At 39.4% G+C, this 18,525-nt stretch overlaps 1 protein-coding gene and 1 long non-coding RNA gene across 2 annotated transcripts; one reads left to right on the forward strand and one right to left on the reverse strand.

Annotated features, from left to right (window-relative positions):
• The first annotated feature begins 1,207 nt into the window (after positions 1 to 1,207).
• Positions 1,208 to 5,895, forward strand: LOC100663811 (zinc finger protein 699-like). Its single transcript, XM_064283131.1, has one exon. The coding sequence runs from the start codon at positions 3,283 to 3,285 to the stop codon at positions 4,033 to 4,035; it is 753 nt and encodes a 250-aa protein (XP_064139201.1). The 5' UTR covers positions 1,208 to 3,282; the 3' UTR covers positions 4,036 to 5,895.
• A 6,227-nt stretch (positions 5,896 to 12,122) lies between these two features.
• On the reverse strand, positions 12,123 to 17,931 carry LOC111751487 (uncharacterized). The gene is made up of 3 exons (XR_002786594.2): positions 17,580 to 17,931; positions 14,820 to 15,097; positions 12,123 to 13,988 (listed from the first exon to the last, which is right to left on the reverse strand). It is a non-coding gene; the product is annotated as an uncharacterized LOC111751487 (long non-coding RNA).
• Between the last annotated feature and the right edge of the window lie 594 nt (positions 17,932 to 18,525).

Below are 18,525 nucleotides of genomic sequence, written 5' to 3' on the forward strand. Positions count from 1 at the left end.
TTAAAGAATAACTTGGCTGGATGCAGAATTCTAATTTGGTAGTTTTTTTTCCCTTTCAAACCTTTAATATTTCACTCCATTCTCTTGCTTACATGGCTTCTGAATTTAATATTCCCCCTCTTAAGAGGGGTATGTTTTCTCTTCTGGCTTCTTTCAGGATTTTGTCTGTGTATGTATTTTCTATAGTTTAAATACAATATGCCTAGGTGTAGATTTTTTGTATTTATCTTGCTTGGTGTTCAAGATGTATGATTGGGTGTCTGTCATTAATTTGTAAAATTATCAGCCATTATTACTTCAAATATTTCTTTTAGTTTCTCTCTTCCCTGTCTAGTTACCTCCTTACTCATATGTTACACCTTTTGTTTCAAAGTTCTTAGATATTTTGTTTCCTTTTTCTCCTTTTCAGTTTTGGATGTTTCTATTGACCTATCGTGAAGCTCTCTGATTATTTCCCTGGTGATGTCCAGTCTCTTGATGATCCCATTAAAGACATTGTTCATGTCTGTTACAGTGTTTTTGATTTCTAATATTTCCTTGCGAGGTTTCCTAGGGTTTTTATTTCTCTGCTTACATTACCCACTTGTTCTTGCTTGTGGTCTACTTTTCCTTTGGAAGCCTTATCATATGAATCATAATTATTTTAAATTCCCAGTCTGTTAATTCCACAGTCTCTACTGTATCTGATTCTGTTTCTGATGCTTGTTTTGTCTGTTCAAGCAGAGTTAAAGCTGCCAGTCCTTCAGTGTTTCCCTGTTATTAGTAACTCATTTTAACCCTTTCCTCATGTTTATTGAATTTTCTGATGGGTCTTATGGAAGGAAGTGAAATTGATTTTTTTCCACAAATTATCTGGATGTGCAAATGGTTCTTTTAATTGTAGCGGATTTCCTTCCCTTCTGTATGTTCTGGTTCTTCTGGACCATAAGTATAGAGAGAAATAAGACTGGAATTGCTCATAGTCAAACCATGGAGAGATGAGCTCAGTGTGTCAGATATATCGTTAAATCTATGAAATAAGATGCCAAAAGACGTGCAGCAAATGTAGACGGCCATGATGGCCACACTCTAGAGTAGAACACTGAACCTTGTGTCACCTCCCTATGGGTTCGCAGTTCCCCAGGACTGTCACCGTCACCCATCCTTTTTGCACACATTGGGAACATGGTATCTTGCTGATTCAGAATGTGTGATGTTTTAGGACTCCGTGGTTGTTGAGGATGTGGCTGTGGACTTTACCCAGGAAGAGTGGGCTTTGCTAGATTTTTCTCAGAGGAAACTCTACAAAGATGTGATGATGGAAACCTTCAGGAACTTGGAATCAGGTAAGAATGGTTTTATTTTTCTTACTTACATCTTAATGAATAAATGTATTGTACTGATTGACTTTCTTAGAGGATTTGGGTTGAAGAATAAATTAGCAAATATCAAATGCATATTCACTGCTGTCATGGAGCTTAGAATATTAGTGGTTTCTGCATGAAAGTAAAAAGCTATGTATTGATTATTTCATTTGTGCCTAAAAGGCATGAAGCTCTTTACATGTTTTAGGTGTGAGCATTGGCTTCAGGGGTCAGTTTGGGGTAAAGAGAGATGTGTGGTTGGAACCTTGGTGGAGTTTTACTGTGTTTATTACAAATTACACTGGATTATTTTGCTGAAAATAAACTCATATCTCTCCATCCCTAGAACCCCTGGAGACTAAAGTATTAACAAAACGTCAGGAAAATGTGCTCCTCTGCCTTCCGTCATGATCTGCCTTTCCGCATGAGCACCACGTCAACTACAGTAATTTTTCTTCCTGAGAAGTAAAGGAGAGATTTTAGGAGAGTGGAAATAGTACTTATACAGAAATGTAGTATCACGTAGCACCAGGAGGCAAAAATTGTTTGAAGGACCAGCCCTGCTGAGACAGAACTACATTTGAATAAATCAGCTCAAAAAAAATCTCTTGGTTTGAGGATGCTGAACTTCTATATATACCTGAGCTGACTTTTTAAATTTTTTATTGATCCTTTCATGCCTTCTTCATTTGTGGGAAAAGCCCTCTCCCATTTCCTCTTTAAGTATTACCTTTATACATGTCTATTACTTGCAGTAGTTTTCTGTTTTACTCTCCTAGTTACACCCTACTTATATCACCATCACTCTCAATCATCATGGAATTATTTCTTAATAAATTTCTTATCCCTTTGACCCTTGCCAAAGTCGTAGAACAGCCAAATGCCTTAAAGTCTTTCTTCATACCTGTCTTGTTCTTCATAAAATTTCCTTACTGTTTGTTTCATATTGTGAAACTCCACTTAAAATTATTGTGTCAGTTTTTCAGCAGGATAATAACAGGCAAAAGTCCATGAAGAATGAATCCCGGTCCTTCATGATAGGAGAAATCTGTGAATTTCATGACATTGAAGATGACAACTACCTGGAAAAGTGTGTGGCTCGAGTATCATTCATATGACAGTGAGCAGTGCTTCAGGAATATTTAGATGTCATGACGTTTCTGAGTGTGTGTGTGTATATATAAAATTAGCTCTAAAATGGTATATTCACATAATTTTGACACACAATATTTCCATAAATGTGAATCATATATTTAGTACTTCAGACATATTTCATCTGTACACAACTATCAGAAAGTCCCTTGATTTAGAAAGTGACAATAATGGTTTCACTTCTGTGAGATAATCCAAACTGTGCAGCATGAAACAACTCAGAGCACAAAACACATATTCTGTGTATGGTAATTGTGAAATGGTATCAAATTTAATTCTATCAATTTCGTTGCCTGTTTTTAACAGCACATATATGGTAGAAAGCCTCCATGAAAATAAAGAAGATAATATAAAGAAAAACACAGAAGGAAACCTGTGTGGAAAAATTTTTAGCTGGATTGCAAATCTTACTAGGCTCAAAAGAAGTTCTGCTGGAGTAAATCCTTCTGAATATTTTGAGTGTGAAAAAGCCTTCATGGATCATATATTTAAGCCTCACATCAGATCTCACACTGGATACAAACCTTATCAGTGTAAGGAATGTGGAGTAGCCTGCTTTTTTCCCTCTTCCCTAATACCTCATGTGAAAACTCTTACTCAAGAGAAACTTTGTAAATGTAAGAGTTCTGGGAAACCCTGTAGTTGTTTCTCACCTCTCACTAAACATATAAGAACTCAATGTGGAAAGAGGCCTTATGAATGTGTGGAATGTGGAAAAGCCTTTAGACGTTCCTAATGCCTCACTAGACATGTAAGAACTCATATTGGAGAGAGGACTTTTGAATATATGGAATGTCAGAAAGCCTTTGGTCGTTACTCACACCTCACTACACATATAAAAACTCACATTGAAGAGAGGTCTTATGAATGTAAGGAATGTGGGAGGTCCTTTAGTCGTTTTTCAAACCTCACTAGACATGTAAGTTCTCACACTGGAGAGAGGCCTTATGAATGTAAGCAATGTGGGAAATCCTTTAGTTGTTTTTCATACGTCACTAGACATGTAAATTCTCACACTGGAGAGAGGCCTTATGAATGTAAGCAATGTGGAAAATGCTTTAGTCGTTCGTCACACCTCACTGTATATTTAAGGGCTAACAGTGGAGAGAGGCCTTATGAATGTAAGGAATGTGGGAAAGCCTTTAGCAGTCTTTCACACCTCGTTACACATGTGAGAACTCACAGTGGAGAAAGGCCTTATCAGTGTAAGCAATGTGGGAAAGCCTTTAGTAGTTCCTCACACCTCACTACACATACAAGGGCTCACAGTGGAGAGAGGCCTTATGAATGTAAGGAATGTGGGAAAAGGTTTAATCGTCCCTCGCACCTCACCACACATATAAGGGCTCACAGTGGAGAGAAGCCTTATGAATGTAAGGAATGTGGGACAGGCTTTAGTCGTTCCTCATCCCTCACTACACATATAAGTTTTCACAGTGGAGAGAGGCCTCATGAATGTAAGGAATGTGGAAAAGCCTTTAGTAGTTCCTCACACCTCACTAGACATATAAGTTCTCACAATGGAGAGAGGACTTATTAATGTCAGGAATATGAGAACATCTTCAAATGTCCCTAATGCTTTGCAACACATCTGAGTAGGAATCCTGTAGAGAAACAATATGCATGTATCTTTTGTTGGGTATCTTTCATCCTTTATCTTTTCTCAAACCTGAAAAAAGATATATGGCAAATGAATGTGGGAAAATTTTTCTTTTTCTTCCCTACTTTCAGTGACATTCACACATATGGAAAAGTCTTCTCTATTTAACTAAAGGAACATGTGAGAAGTCACACAGAAAAAGCATATAAAAATAAAGAACCTGGGAACATCATGTAAGATATTACATTCTGGATTGATCCTGTGAATGTAAAAGACGATGGAGGCCTTCAGCATCCCCCTCCCTCAGGATGCCCATGAGACCTCGCACAGTGGGGAAACCCTGTAACTGTAAGCATTGATAAAGTCTTTAATCACAGAATTTCCCAATGCCTGCACAAGGATATTTATATCAGTGGAGAAATCTTATCAAATGTACAAAATTACAAAAGTTACTACTGCCTTATCTCCATATTACCAAAATTACAAAAATTACCACGGCCTTATCTCCATATGCATTAATCTCCATTTTTTTCTGTGAAACACATCAAGGTGATAAATATCCCTGTAACATCCCTTTCAATTCTAGGACATGAATTTTGATGTGTTTTTTTGCATTTAGTTTGTTTATATAAAAATTCTTACAAGAAAGTTTCATCAACACGTGGGTATTTTGAAGTGTGTGTTTTCTTTTCATGAGCTATCAAGTTTTAATATTTTTTAGTAGAAAGCAGCGTGTTCTTATTGTAGAAAATTTGATTTTAACTGAAATATATATAAAATAATCACTTAGAATATCACCACTCTTGGTATTTTATTTTTATTTTTTAGCCTTTAATTGCTACAGATTAATGGTTTTAATATAATCAGGACTGTACTGAATATTTAGTGCACTTGTGTATATTTTTACATTGCATATCATTTATTCTCCCCAATTACTATCTTGATCCCTGCTTTACTGATGAGGAAACTATATAGAAGATTTTAACCCAAAGTCATCCCACACAGAAGTGCCCCTCTCTGAAGTAGTGTTGCAAGAATCAGGGCTTGCATAGATTGTTGACTCATTCTGGGAACATAGGTGGTGGTGCACCATATAGAGCCCTAAAATGACCTAGTTGTATATCTTCTTTCCCACACACTCAGGGTCTGTGCTCAGTCACAGAGACCTGGTTTTGATACTTCTGACCAAGATTGTGTGTGTCAAAACAGAAGCAGTTGTTGGGCTGTGCTGGAATAGTGGTTCTTGCTCCACCTGGTATGCACACCCACGTTAGGGCCTGGATGAGTTGGGAGCCCAGCTAGGGTTCCTTAATAGTGGAGATAACACAAGAGGCTTTTGGGCCTGGGTGTTTATTCAGTGCCAATGTACCTCACGCTGAGATGGGAGCTGCTTCACTGACTCCTCATGTAAGGGGCCTGGGAAATAGTTGCTGCAGATAGCAGAAGCCTTCAAATTAGACCTCCCCTTGACCCAGCAATTACCCTTGTAGAGTCATCCTATGTAACTCCCAAGGCACCAGGATGGTACCTATTGATAGTAGTGATAGAGGGTGGAAACCATGGAAGACAGTGTCTAACAGGAAGGAATTTGTAAGATAAATGACCACACATCAGAATGTTGTACTGCCACTAAAGTTTTTTTTCAAAGTTTAGACAGTAATTCACTTTTGGGATGTGAGTTGACATATGCATTACGTTTTATAGTCAGTAGCACAGTGAAAGCTCAGAACAGCACCTGTATTCTTCCCAGAAACCTCCCTGGTGCTGCTGCTTTTTAGTCACACCTTCCCCTGACCATGAATCCGTCAGGATTTCCTATGCATACAATATACTGCGTTGCTTTTTGATTCTGACTCTTTTCACTTAGCATGATATATTTGAGAATCATCCACTTTGAAGAATGTATTGATAGTTTGTTGGTTTTTATTGCTGCATAGTATTCCATTGTGTAGACATACCATAGTTATGTATTCACCATGGAGGATATTTGGATATCCACTTGTTATGAATAAAGCTGATAGACCATTCTCTCACAGGTTTTATGTCAACATAAAGTTTTTATTTTTTTGCATATATCCCTAGGAGTGGGATTGCTGTCATATGCTAAGTATATAGTTTAACATTTTAAGAAACTACCGATCAGTTTTTTAAAGGGGTTGTGCTATTTAATATTCCCACCAGTAATGTGTACTGCCAGTTTCTGTTGAGATCTAGAGAGGCTGCTTTCTAGAGGAATTTAGCAGACTTCTTTTCGGCAGTGGTATCAGGGTTGGCGTTTGGGGGGGGTGACTCATCTGACAAGCAGCCCCCCATTGGTTGAAGAGAGGGGTTGATATGTAACAATCTCAATTAGACCTCAGGCCCATATGTATGAAACTCCAGGATATGCCACCACTGCTGATGCCCGACTGGTCTGAGACCAGGGCCCAACTGAGTCATTTGTGGAAGGAAAATAGCATTTCTCTAGGTTTCAGCTATAGGATGTTGCTCTTGCACCTTGTTACCATAATTCCTGAGGCTGTTGCCATTACTATGTACCTAGTGTGGTAACCAGAAGTGGGTGTGCAAATCTGAGGTAGTGGGTCAACTGGTAGGTGGCTTTGTTACTGCTCGCTCCCTCCCTCTGCCTGATGTCCAGATGTTGACATGTGGGAGGGTGAGAATCCAAAGGTGGTGATATGGGGTCAAAGGTCACAGGTTCCAAGCTCATTGCTGGTTGATTCACCCTCTCTGGGTGCTTAAGAGCCATAGTTTCTCCTCCAAGAATCCAGCTCTTTTCGCCATGCCAGCAGACTGTTTATCCCAACCTGCAGGAGTTGGCAGCTGTGTGGGGCTTGAGCAAGACTTCTGACTGGTTCGTTCTGGTTTGAACCCCTGCATAGAATTTGCATGTCTAACAAGTTCCTAGGCAATGCTAATGCTGCTGGTTAGGGACCAATTCAGAGAACCACTAATAAAGGAGTGGTTCTCAAAATTTATTATACATAAGAATCACTTGGGAATCTTGTTAAAATGTAGATTCTGATCCAGTATATCTGGGGTGGAAATGCAGATTCCCTGCTGAGAACCAGAATGAACCAGTTCAAAGCCCTGGGCTTGAGCTCCTGAGAGGAGGGGGTCAGCTAATGCATCTGCTGTGTTCTACCCTCCCAGTGCCTTCAGAACAACATTTGTGCCTTTTCTCCAGAAGGAAAAATTATTTCCACCTTTTGTATCCACTTGGTGATTCTAACATGTTCTAGTGAACACTGGGTGTAATTTTTCTGTCTTTGGGTGTTGGTTATTGATTATGATAAGTATATTCAGGAGGAAAGAGTGTCTTTTTCAGGTTATTAGGGAGCACATGCATCTAATGTAAATATATGAGTGAGTGAATGAATATAAATACACATTTATCACGAAGGAAAGCTCTACTTTCAGTATGCAGAGGAATGAATCAGAATCTATGCCTTACACCAAAACCAATTCAAAATTCATCAAAGACCTAAATATGAAAATTAAATCCATAAAGTTCTTAGAGGAAAATTTAGGGATGTGGCAGCAAAGGCTAGATTTTGACAGTGGATTATCAGAAAGGGCAACAAAAGCACAAGCAGCAAAAGATAGAGTACATAAATGGGACATTAAATACTTTTGTTCATCAAAAGACTTTATTAAAAAAAAAAGGTGGAGACAACCTACAGATTGGAGAAAATTTTCACAACCATATATTTGATATCCAGAATGTATTAAAAATTTTTTATAACTTATCAGAAAGATGAACGACCTAATCAAAAAATATTGACAAAGATATGGAAAAATTGGAACCCTTATCCATCGATAGTGGGAAGGCAAACTGGTATAGCCACTACGGGAAAGTTTGTCACTTTCTCAAAAAATTAAACCATCTATCATACGAACAAGCAATTGCACTGGTATGTATATTCCCAAGAGAGTTGAAGGTAGTGAAGTAAACAAACACATGTACACCAGTGTTCACTGAAGCACTATTCACTGTAGCCAAAAGTTGCAAACAGCCTAAATGTCCATCAACAGATGAATGAATCTACAAAATGTGGTACATACATAACAGTGGGGTGCTAGTCATAAAGAGAAAGTCTTGAAACATGCTACAGTATGAATGAACCTTGAAAATATGCTGAGTGAAACAAGTCAGTCTCAAAAGTACAAATATTGTGCTGTCTCATTTATATAAAGTAAAAAGAAAAGGTAAAGATATAGAGACCAAAGTGTATTAGTGGTTAGCAGGCCACAGGGAAAGGAGTCATTGTGCAGGAATCAGTGAATGACTGTTTATGGTGATGGGAAGTTTATGGGTAATGATTGCACAACATGATTAATGTAATTGATGTCACATTGTACACCTGAAAAATACTGAATTGGCAAATGTTACATATATTCTTTCACAACAATAAAAGGAAAAAAATGTCTACTCAACTTTGTTTTCAACTCTTCGCTACCTCACTTCACTTAAAGACTTCTGAATCCTCTCCCTCCCACCCCCCAGAGCTTTAAAATATGAGTCTGTAAGAAGTAAAACGATGCAGGCTAATATTTGTCAGTAGCAGATGTAATTTATCATAAACAAGATGAATTTTGACAGGTAGATATTCTCCCATGTATTTAATTTGATTTCCGTATCTAAAGAAAATCTGTAGTTCCAGAAAAAGGAGCAAACATAACTCTTGACTTAGATTAACCAATTGTTAAAAAAAAAATTGCCTCATTTGTCAGTATATAAATGCATTATTACAATGAAACATTTAATGGTTAATTGCTGACATTCACTTCACCCTTAATCTTTAGTATGCACCTCCTAAGAATAAGGGCAGTCCACAAAAATAAACAAAGGCCCACACAAGACAATCTCTCCAGTTATCTGTTGTTAAGTGTTTTACGGGTAGGATCCAAACAAGATTTCCACATTTCCTTTTTATTTTTAGTTCTTTCATCTGGTTTATGTAGTACATTCGCCTGGAGTTTTGTTTTAATAATATTGACTCTTGTAGATTACACACAAGTAGTTGTCTAGTATAATTTCCAACATTCTGATGGTGGTTTTCTCATGATTTTTTCAAATTAGTTTGTCTCCTTTATTTTTGTAAAGTGAATGTTGGGACTAGAGCAGTTCTAATACAGATGTAATGCAAGACACAGATGCGATTTTTAAAAAATTTAGTAGCTGTATTAGAAAAAGAAATATGTAAATGTGAAATTATTTTTAATGATGTTCCTTACTTAAACTCAGTGTATCCAGTTATCAATGTAAAATTTTTTGGTGGAATTAACAACTAAATTAAAGAGGTGAAATGAATTCCTTTATGCGACCTTTTGCCTTGATTCTTTGGAAAATGGTTTGAGAGATTTTTCTACTAAGCCCTGAGGAGTTACATTTGCCCTAGTTTTGCCCAGAGGATTTGTTACTTTTCTTCAGGTTAATGGACATTTCCTGGGTAAGCTGCAAACAACTTGTGGTTTCATACTTTTTGCCTGGCCCTGGGCTACAGCCTGCACTGTGTTTGGTGTGCACCTTGCAGGGATTGGTCGTTGTACTATGCAAATAGCTACTATAGACTTTGCAAATGAAGTATCTGCGTACTTACAGGGAACTGGTCAGTTCGTGGCCCTGGTGGGAGGGCCATGCCTTGAAATTGACAAGGGTTAATATATGCAGCTAATCCCACAAAGGTTGTTCAGACAGGAAGTAGACACAAGCAGAAGGAAGAAGAGAGAAGTAGAGAGGAGAGAAAGAACCTCCTAAAAGAGCTGTAACATGGGTCAAGGGCTATATCACATAAGCAGGTGACAGGTCCACCCTGCGGCTGAGCCTACAGCAGACAGGCCTAAGGCAGAAAGGAATGTACTGAGGAGGCCTGTCCTGAGGGGCTTGAGAGGAAGTCTGTCATGAGGTGACTGAGAGGAGGGCTGCACAGCTGAGGGCATACGCAGGACAGAGAGAAGGGGCTGCTTGCACGGCCAAGAGGAGCTGAGAGCGATTTGCTGAAGAAGAGATGGATGCGCTCTCCACTTCTTGGGAGCCTTCCAGACCTTATCTGCATGCTTTCTGATCCTGATCATGTGTTGTATTCTGTTACTTCCTTAATTAAACCACTTAATTGTAAGCATGGTCCATGAGTTCTCTGTGGCCATTGCAATGGATTATGGAACCCAGAAGTAGAGCAAGCCGCTGAGGGAGTGGTAGTGTTAGAATTGGTAAAAAGGTTGGAGAGTGGAGGTGTGTCTGATCTCCATGTCATAGGGATCAGCTTTGGACTGATCCAGGTCATTATTCCCCCTGAAGTTACACAGGTTCTGATGCTACTACCCCTGCTTTACAAATGCACCTTTTACTTTTTTTTTTTTTTTCCTTTTGTACTAAGCCTTCCAGAATCCAGAAACAATACATCTCAATGTGGATGGAAATTTTTCATTGGAAATTTTTGATCAGTATTTACATTTCATAAAAGTGACTATTGAAAATGTAGATTCACAAACATACTTTTCCCATAATTGAACAAGTTAATTGTTAAATGAAATAAAATTAATAATTGAATTTGCAGTAGCCACATTTCATGTTTTCAGTAGCCCTGTGGTACTGGTAGTTGCCACATCAGACTGTGCAGGGATAGATGACTGAAAACTTTCTAGGTGATGTTGCATACTTCATGTATCCTAATAGGCACAAAATGCCATTGTCCCACTATTAGTGATGCCAAGCATTTGGTCAAGATGGTGGCGGCTAATCTATCATTGTAAAGTCACGTTTTTCTTTGTAGTAATCTGTGGATGATCCTTTGCAACATAAACATTCTTGCTTCCTAAACAATGGTTCCCCTTCACCCATTCCCTCCTGCCTTGTTAACCACTAATAAACTTTGGTGTCTATACATTTACCTGTTCTTGTTATTTCATATAAGTGAGATCATAGAAGATGATTTCAAGATCTATGTTGAAGTTAAATGCTGTCAGTGATAGGATAATATCCATAGACCTACATGGAAGACCAGTTAATACAAATGTTATTAAAATTTATCCACCAACCACTAAGGCCAAAGATGAAGAAATTGAAGATTTTTACCAATTTCTACAGTCTGAAATTGATCAAACATGCAATAAAAATGTATTGATAATTACTGGTGATTGGAATGCAAAAGTTGGAAACAAGAGGGATCATTGACTGGAAAATATGGCCTTGGTAATAGAAACAATGCCAGAGATTGCACGATAGAATTTTGCAAGACCAACGACTTCTTCATTGCAAATATTTTTTTCAACAACATAAATGGCGATCATGCACATGGACCTCGCCAGATGGAAAACACAGGAACCAAACTGACTACATCATGGAAAGAGACACTAGAGAAACTCAGTATCATCAGTCACAAGTAGGCCAGGGGCCGACTGTGGAACAGACCCATCAGTTGCTCATATGCAAGCTCAAGTTGAAGCTAAAGAAAATTAGAGCAAGTTCACAAGAGCCTTGAATTTAGAGACCAATAGATTCGACACATTGAACCCTAAAGGCAAGACCAGATGTTGTGGAATGACATCAAAGACATAATATATGAAGAAAGCAAAAGGTCATTAGACAGGAAAGAAAAGACCAAAATGGATGTTAGAAGAGACTCTGAAACTGGCTCTTGCATGTAGAGTAGCTAAAGTGAATGGAAGAAATTAATATCACAGATTATGATTTCAAGGTTTACCCTGCAGTAAAATGCTGTCAGTGATAAAATAATATCCATATGCCTACAAGGAAGATCAGTTAATACAACTATTATTAAATTTGCACACCAACCACTGATGACGTAGGTGGGGAAACTGAAGATTTTTACCCACTTCTACAGTCTGAAATTGGTCAAACACGCAATCAAGGTGCATTGATAGTTACTGGTCATTAGAATGCAAAAGTCAGAAACGAAGAATCAGTAGTTGGAAAATGTGGCCTTGGTGATAGAAACGACGTTGGAGATCACATGATAGAATTTTGCAAGACCAATGCCTTATTCATTGCAAATACCTTTTTTCAGCAGCATGGACAGTAACTAGACATGTGGACCTCACCAGATGGAAAACACAGGAATCAGACTGACTACATCTGTGGAATGAGATGATGGAAAAATCTCAATATGATCAGTCAGACATAGGCCAGGGGCCGACTGTAGAACAGACCATCAGTTGCTCATTTGCAAGTTCAAACTGAAACTGAATAAAATTAAAACAAGTCTGCGAGAGCCAAAATACGTACTTGAGTGTATCCCAGCTGAATTTGGAGACCATCTCAAGAGTAGATTTGACGCATTGAACACTAATGACCGAAGACCAGGTGAGTTGTGGACGGACATCATACATGAAGAAAGCAAGAGGTCATTAAAAAGACAGGAAAGAAAGAAAAGGCAAAAATGTCAGAAAAGACTCTGAAACTTGCTCTTGAAAGTAGAGTAGATAAAGCCCTTTATCCAGTCGATACTCACCCTACTGTTTGCTGTGAATACTGTTGTTTACTAGCATCAGGACTCATCTAGATTGCTGAGGGAATAGAATCAGGGTCAGCACAAAAATCTAGTTCCTATGAGGTGGAAGTCAGACACAGCTCCACTCCTAATTTTTTATCATTCGTGACACCAGCTGTTCCACCACTCCACCCCACCCCCCTCCACACACAAACCATGGCACTCTGTACTTCCATGCTGGGTTCGATAACTTGTTGCAATGGCCACACAGAACTCACCAAACATATTCACAGTTTTGTGGTTTATTAGGGAAGTACAATTCAGGATCAGGATCAACTTGGAGGTAACACGGTACAACTCAGGACACAAGATGCAGTTTATCACTCAGGACAGGTTCCAACCTGGACAGCTCTCTTATTTACTCTCAGCTGAGCAAGCAAGCTGACTGCCCTTCTCTGCTGTGCCAGCTGATACTTCTGGGAATGCCTTCTCTTAGGCACTTCAGGGCCCCTCTTGGCCTTAGGGTTATAGCTCTCAGCACAGCCTAATCATCTGCTGCTGCTAAGGGTAGACCAGCTTGGCCCCTGTCATGGTTTGAATTATGTCCCCTAAAAAATACGTGTATTAACTTGGTTAGGCCATGATTCCCAGTATTCTGTGGTTGTCCTCCATTTTGTGATTGTAATTTTATGTTAAGAATATTTAGGGTGGGCTTGTCGCATCCTTGATCCAATATAAAGGAAGTTTCCCTGGGGTGTGGCCTGCCCCACCTTTTATCGCTCAAGAGATAAAAAGAAAGGGAAGAAAGCAGAGAGTTTGGGACCTCATACCACCAAGTAATCAGTGCTGGGAGCAGAGGGCGTCCTTTGGACCTGAGGTTCTGCGCTGAGAGTTCCCAGACCAAGGGAACACTGATGCATCACAAGGACCTTCCTTCAGAGCCAACAGAAAGAGAAAGCCTTCCCCTGGAGCCAGCGCCCTGAATTTGGACGTTTAGCCTACTGGACTGTGAGAGAATAAACTTCTCTTGGTTGAAGCCATCCACTTGTGATATTTCTGTTATAGCAGCACCAGATGACTAAGGTAGTCCCCACACTGCTACTTGCTCTGCTCATGCATTCACCTACATGGACCCGGACTGTGATTCCTTCTCCTTTACTGGACGCCCAGTTCCACTGGTGACCTCCTGCCCAGAGGTGCCCAGTTCCACTCTATGGGCCGACTCACCCACCACCACTGTCTGCCAGAGTCATGGTTGCCGTTACTTGTACTGCTGCCACCACTTCTATGCTGCTTGGCTTTGCTGTGCTGTTTCCCTGCTGCTCGGCTGTTCTGTCCTTGCCATCTCATGCCGTCTTGAACTGTCTTCAATATTACAGCTCTTTTAGGAGGTCCACTCCTCTTCATTCTCTTCTTGCTTCTAAAAACCTTTGTGGTTGGCTGTTTATATAAGCAAATTCTTTGTCAATTTCAAGGCATGGCCCTCCCAGCAGTACCATGAACTGGCCAAACCCCATAATGGACCACAAGTTGTTCAATCCTATTAAATGGATTTTCAAGCCACTGTTTGAATTAGCAAATCAAGCAATCCCTGCAGGTGTGTAAAATAAAACAATCATAGGGTACACAGAGGCCCCACCAATCTTTTTTGGCAGAATTATAAACTCAGGGCCAGAAAGGCCATATATAAGAGAAACCCATTGCACTGCAACAGTGATACACACCAGCCTACCATTTGGGAAGTGCACCATACTGACCTGGATGAGAAGAGGCAGAGAAGAGGATGAGCGGGAGCAGGCATGAGCATGGGAGACATACCAGAAGCAGATTAGAAACTAGATCCATTGTAGGAGGCTGGCCTCTCTCTGTGCTACTGGGGTGGAGAGTATGGGGTTTTGTTCCTAATGAAATCAGACTTTGTCCTCACTGAAATGGGTTTCTCTTTATATATGACTTTTCTGGCCCTGGGTTTGTAATTCTGCCAAGACGATTTGCTAGGCTACAGTTTTGCAAAGGAATTGGTTAGTTGACTATGCAAACAGGGTTTGTCCTTTTCAATAACTCATTTTGTCTTGAAAGGACAATATCACAAACCCCTCTTTAATCTTAAAATTCTTTTCATGAGCAATCCATAGAGATAGCATATGTCCAGGTAATTATTGGAAAGTCTGGAATTTTACTGTACATCTGGTGGTTTCCAGAAACTGTCGAAATAGCCCCCAAACTCTAAATCTTTGTGCTTAAAACCAAATCTCTCAAATGGTCTCTCACCTGAGGCAGTACCACAGTGTCTGTCAAGCCAGGTTTCTCAATTTATGATTTGGAGAACGTAGAAAGTCTCAGCAGATGGCATGCAGGAGTATGTCCAGGGTCTGGATGCCGTTGCCATACAGCCCTGAGATCCGCAGACTCCCTCAGCACAGAGTTGGCTCCCTGACTGTGCTGTCCTCTCTCTTCTAGAGTCAGCCTGCAGGGATTCCAGGTCCACACTCAGGAAGGGTCTACTGGTACCATCACTGGCACAGGAATATGCTTGAGTCTGGACAACCCTGAAATGAATGGAAATATTACAAATGTTCAGTACTGACAGAATTGGCAATCACCATTAAAACGAAGCATCAGCTTCCTCCAACTTTTTATATAAAATGAACATTTAATAGGAAGTCGTTAGCCTCTGACAGATCATTAAAAAATTTATATTTCTTCCCTAAGAGCTTCGAGATTGCTTCAACATTTATGTTATCCAACAGTTAAAATTGACATGATCTGTGTCCCAATGTTTTTATTCTTTGCCCACTTGATAGAAGAAGAATACTATTTCCATATTGTATTATACATTCATCTAATGAATACCAGTGGGGCTGAAATTCTTTTGAAATTTTTGGCCACTTTTAGGTTTTTTTTTTTGAGGAGTGAATGTAATATTCTTCCAGTCTCTTCTTTTTAGTGAGGTATTCTTTTAATTACCAATGTGGAAAATCTCTAAAAAATTAATCCTTGTGCTTTATATTTGCCATAAAAAACTTTTTAGCCTCCTCTTTGCTTTTTGATTTTGTTGTTTCTGAATGTCAAAGTTTTCATTTTTAAGTTGTCATTTTCTTTATGATTTCTTCTATTACATAATTCTTTTCCAATGAGATTTTATAAATGCCTTCCTGTATTTTCTTTTAGTAATTTTATGGTTTCATCTATTAAGTTTAATCAATTCATCCATTTATCTACTGAATAACCTATTGTTTTTAATTGGTTGGCTAACCATCCTCACAGCATTTATAATTTTATTCTTTCCCTACTTATTTGATGAGTATATTGCTAATTCCTACATATACACTTGGGTTTGTGATTGGCAGTATGAAACCTTTAAAAAAAGATTCTTTTGGGGGCAAAGTTTTGAAACTCCAGATAGGAGACTTTTCAAGTAAATGGCATCTTAAGTATAAAATACTCAGAGTATACCCTAGCCTCTGGAGGCTGTGTGACCATAAGTCTCTATTCTGGTATTGATTGCCATGGCACAGGAATCCAATGTTAGGCTTCTTCACTTTGCAAACCGTGCAGTACATGCTATTTGCAATCAGAGAAATTTTAATTCCATGAACTGTTACCACGGCTTTGGGATGACTTTGCTGCATTTGCTCTGACTTTTTCTTTAGGAATAACTTATTCACATGTTAGCTGCCATGGACTATCCTCAGGGTTGAGATCTGTCCAGTCCATCTTTCCATACATTTTTTTTTCCCTCTAGTTGTCTTTCCATTTCATTGATTATATAGTTTGAATTCTATTGCCTATCATTTTCAAAGTTCTTACTTGGCCTACTGTGGTTTTCATACTGCCAGATGCTTTCTGTCCTGGCCAAGATCTCATTTAATAATTATAGAATTACATCTTAACTCATTGAAAATAAAGAGAAGGCATGTTCTAAGATTTATTCTCTTTCATGGAATAATTCTATCTCAGGAAAACGATCTGCTTCTGAACCAGTATCTCTTTTTCCTTCATTTTCTAAGCCATATGCTTATTTTTAACTGGTCCAAACTTTGTTTATTATTGAGTTTGTTCACAAATTCCACAGTCCAACTTAAAAAGCAGCTGGGGAGCAGATTGGAAGTAGCATTTGTTTACTGTAATTTTCTTAAGGATTACTCAGTTGAGGAATTCTCTATGATTCAACCTCTGGACTGTCTCCCAGGCTTGCCTTTTCCAGTGTACAGTGTGGAAAGAGGTCTCCCAAACTCTGGAGCTAGCAAGGATAGAGTTCATTTAGCATGTCTATGACCAAAATATGAACATGGCACAGAACACCGTATCCATGTCTAGGACAGGCCAACTGTAGGTTAATATCTACGGGTACTGCAGTTGAAAACATTTCTGCCTCTAAGATAACTGGACTTTAAAATACAGTCATGAAATGCAATGGGAAAGAGTTCCTGGTACTGCAGTTTTCAGTCTGCCAATCTGTCTCCCACCCTCACTGTGACTGTTGGAGGAATTACCCTTCCCTCCTCCTGGGCTTTGGAGCCCACTCTCTCCTGCCTTCAAGGCACACAACACCAGCATCTTCAAATGAGGTTATGGGTATCCCTGAGAGAACAAAGACTTGTGGGCAGAGATAGCATCAAGAGAATCAATTTCTAGATGGTCCACTTACACATGGACTCTATCCTAAAATGACTTTGCTGACAATGTTTGACATCAAGATCTCATGCCCGTTTACCTTTTCCACCTCCCTTTTCACTCTCTCCCACTTTTAAAAGAAAAAACACACCTTTAATGTCCCCTAACTCTAATTTTTTTTTAACTTCAATATGATACACTGCCCTAGGTGTAAAAAAAAATCCCCAGAAAAGGGTCCTAATGAATGGACATTTGATGGGTCTTGGAAAGTGGATTTGGTGCATGCCTCCGAAACTGAAAAGTGAAGGCGACTAGGAGATGCCTTCTGCAATCAGGTGGATTCCAGTTCTGTGCTTTCAACAACATGGAAGAAGGACCTAAACTAGTCAACTGAAAGACCAGGGAAATACTTACATGATTTTTGGCCATTAACGTTGAACTCCGAGGACAGAATGGCATTGATAAAACAAAACACCTTTCAAGCCTGTCTGCTTATTCATATGAACAAGCATTTCTCAGCGCTCACATCTATAAAGACAAAAGGCAGGAAGAGAACTGATACTGAGCCTGAGCCGCCTTCTTTCTAGAATAAAGTAATATTCACAAATACATCAGCTAAATGTAAGAAAAATGCAAATAATAATCTCTCTGTTCTCAGAGATACATTTCTGGTAAAATGTAACTTTATGCTTAATGATCATCAAAATTAGCACTATATGTATATTTTTGATTCATTTGTCCACTCCAGAAATAACTGATGAGTGCCTACTACGTTCCAGGCATGGTTCTAGAAGTTGTTGGCATTCTAGACATTGTTGATACATCAATAAACAAGAGACAAAAATTGCAGCTCTTATGTAGTTTATATTCTAGTGGAAGGGAGACAAGCAAATAAGTATGTAAATTATATGATAGAAGGTGATAATAACTAAGGGCAAGGCAGTGGGAGGTGCTGCAACTCTAAATAGAGTGGTCAGGGAGAACAAAGACTTGGGGGGGGGGCCATCTAGGTGAGGACCACTCCTGAAAGGAAAAAAAGGAGGCCTGTGAGAGTGCCTCCATGCTCCTGGAATACCGTGGGAGAAAGCCAGTGTGACCAGAAAGTGGGGGATAGAAGTAGGAGTTAAGCCCAAAGAGGTGACAGGTGCACACTCCACACGGCCTTGCAAGGCCACTCTAAGTAGGTTGGCTTTTATTCGGGGTGAGATGGGTCCCCTGGAAGGTTCTGAGAAGAGGTGGAGCATCAGCACATTCCAGATCATAGGGCAGCAAGGACCACAGCCCAGATAGGGGTGGGAGGACAGGTTATTTGCAATATTCCAGGTGAGAGATTGATGGTGGTCAGGACCAGGTGAGCAGC

The sequence above is a fragment of the Loxodonta africana genome, chromosome 3, assembly GCF_030014295.1.
Source record: "Loxodonta africana isolate mLoxAfr1 chromosome 3, mLoxAfr1.hap2, whole genome shotgun sequence".
NCBI lineage: Eukaryota > Metazoa > Chordata > Mammalia > Proboscidea > Elephantidae > Loxodonta > Loxodonta africana.

What these genes read in the sequence shown, in the direction of transcription:
- LOC100663811 (XM_064283131.1), top strand. Translation starts at nt 3,283, where the DNA reads ATGGAATGTCAGAAAGCCTTTGGTCGTTACTCACACCTCACTACACAT.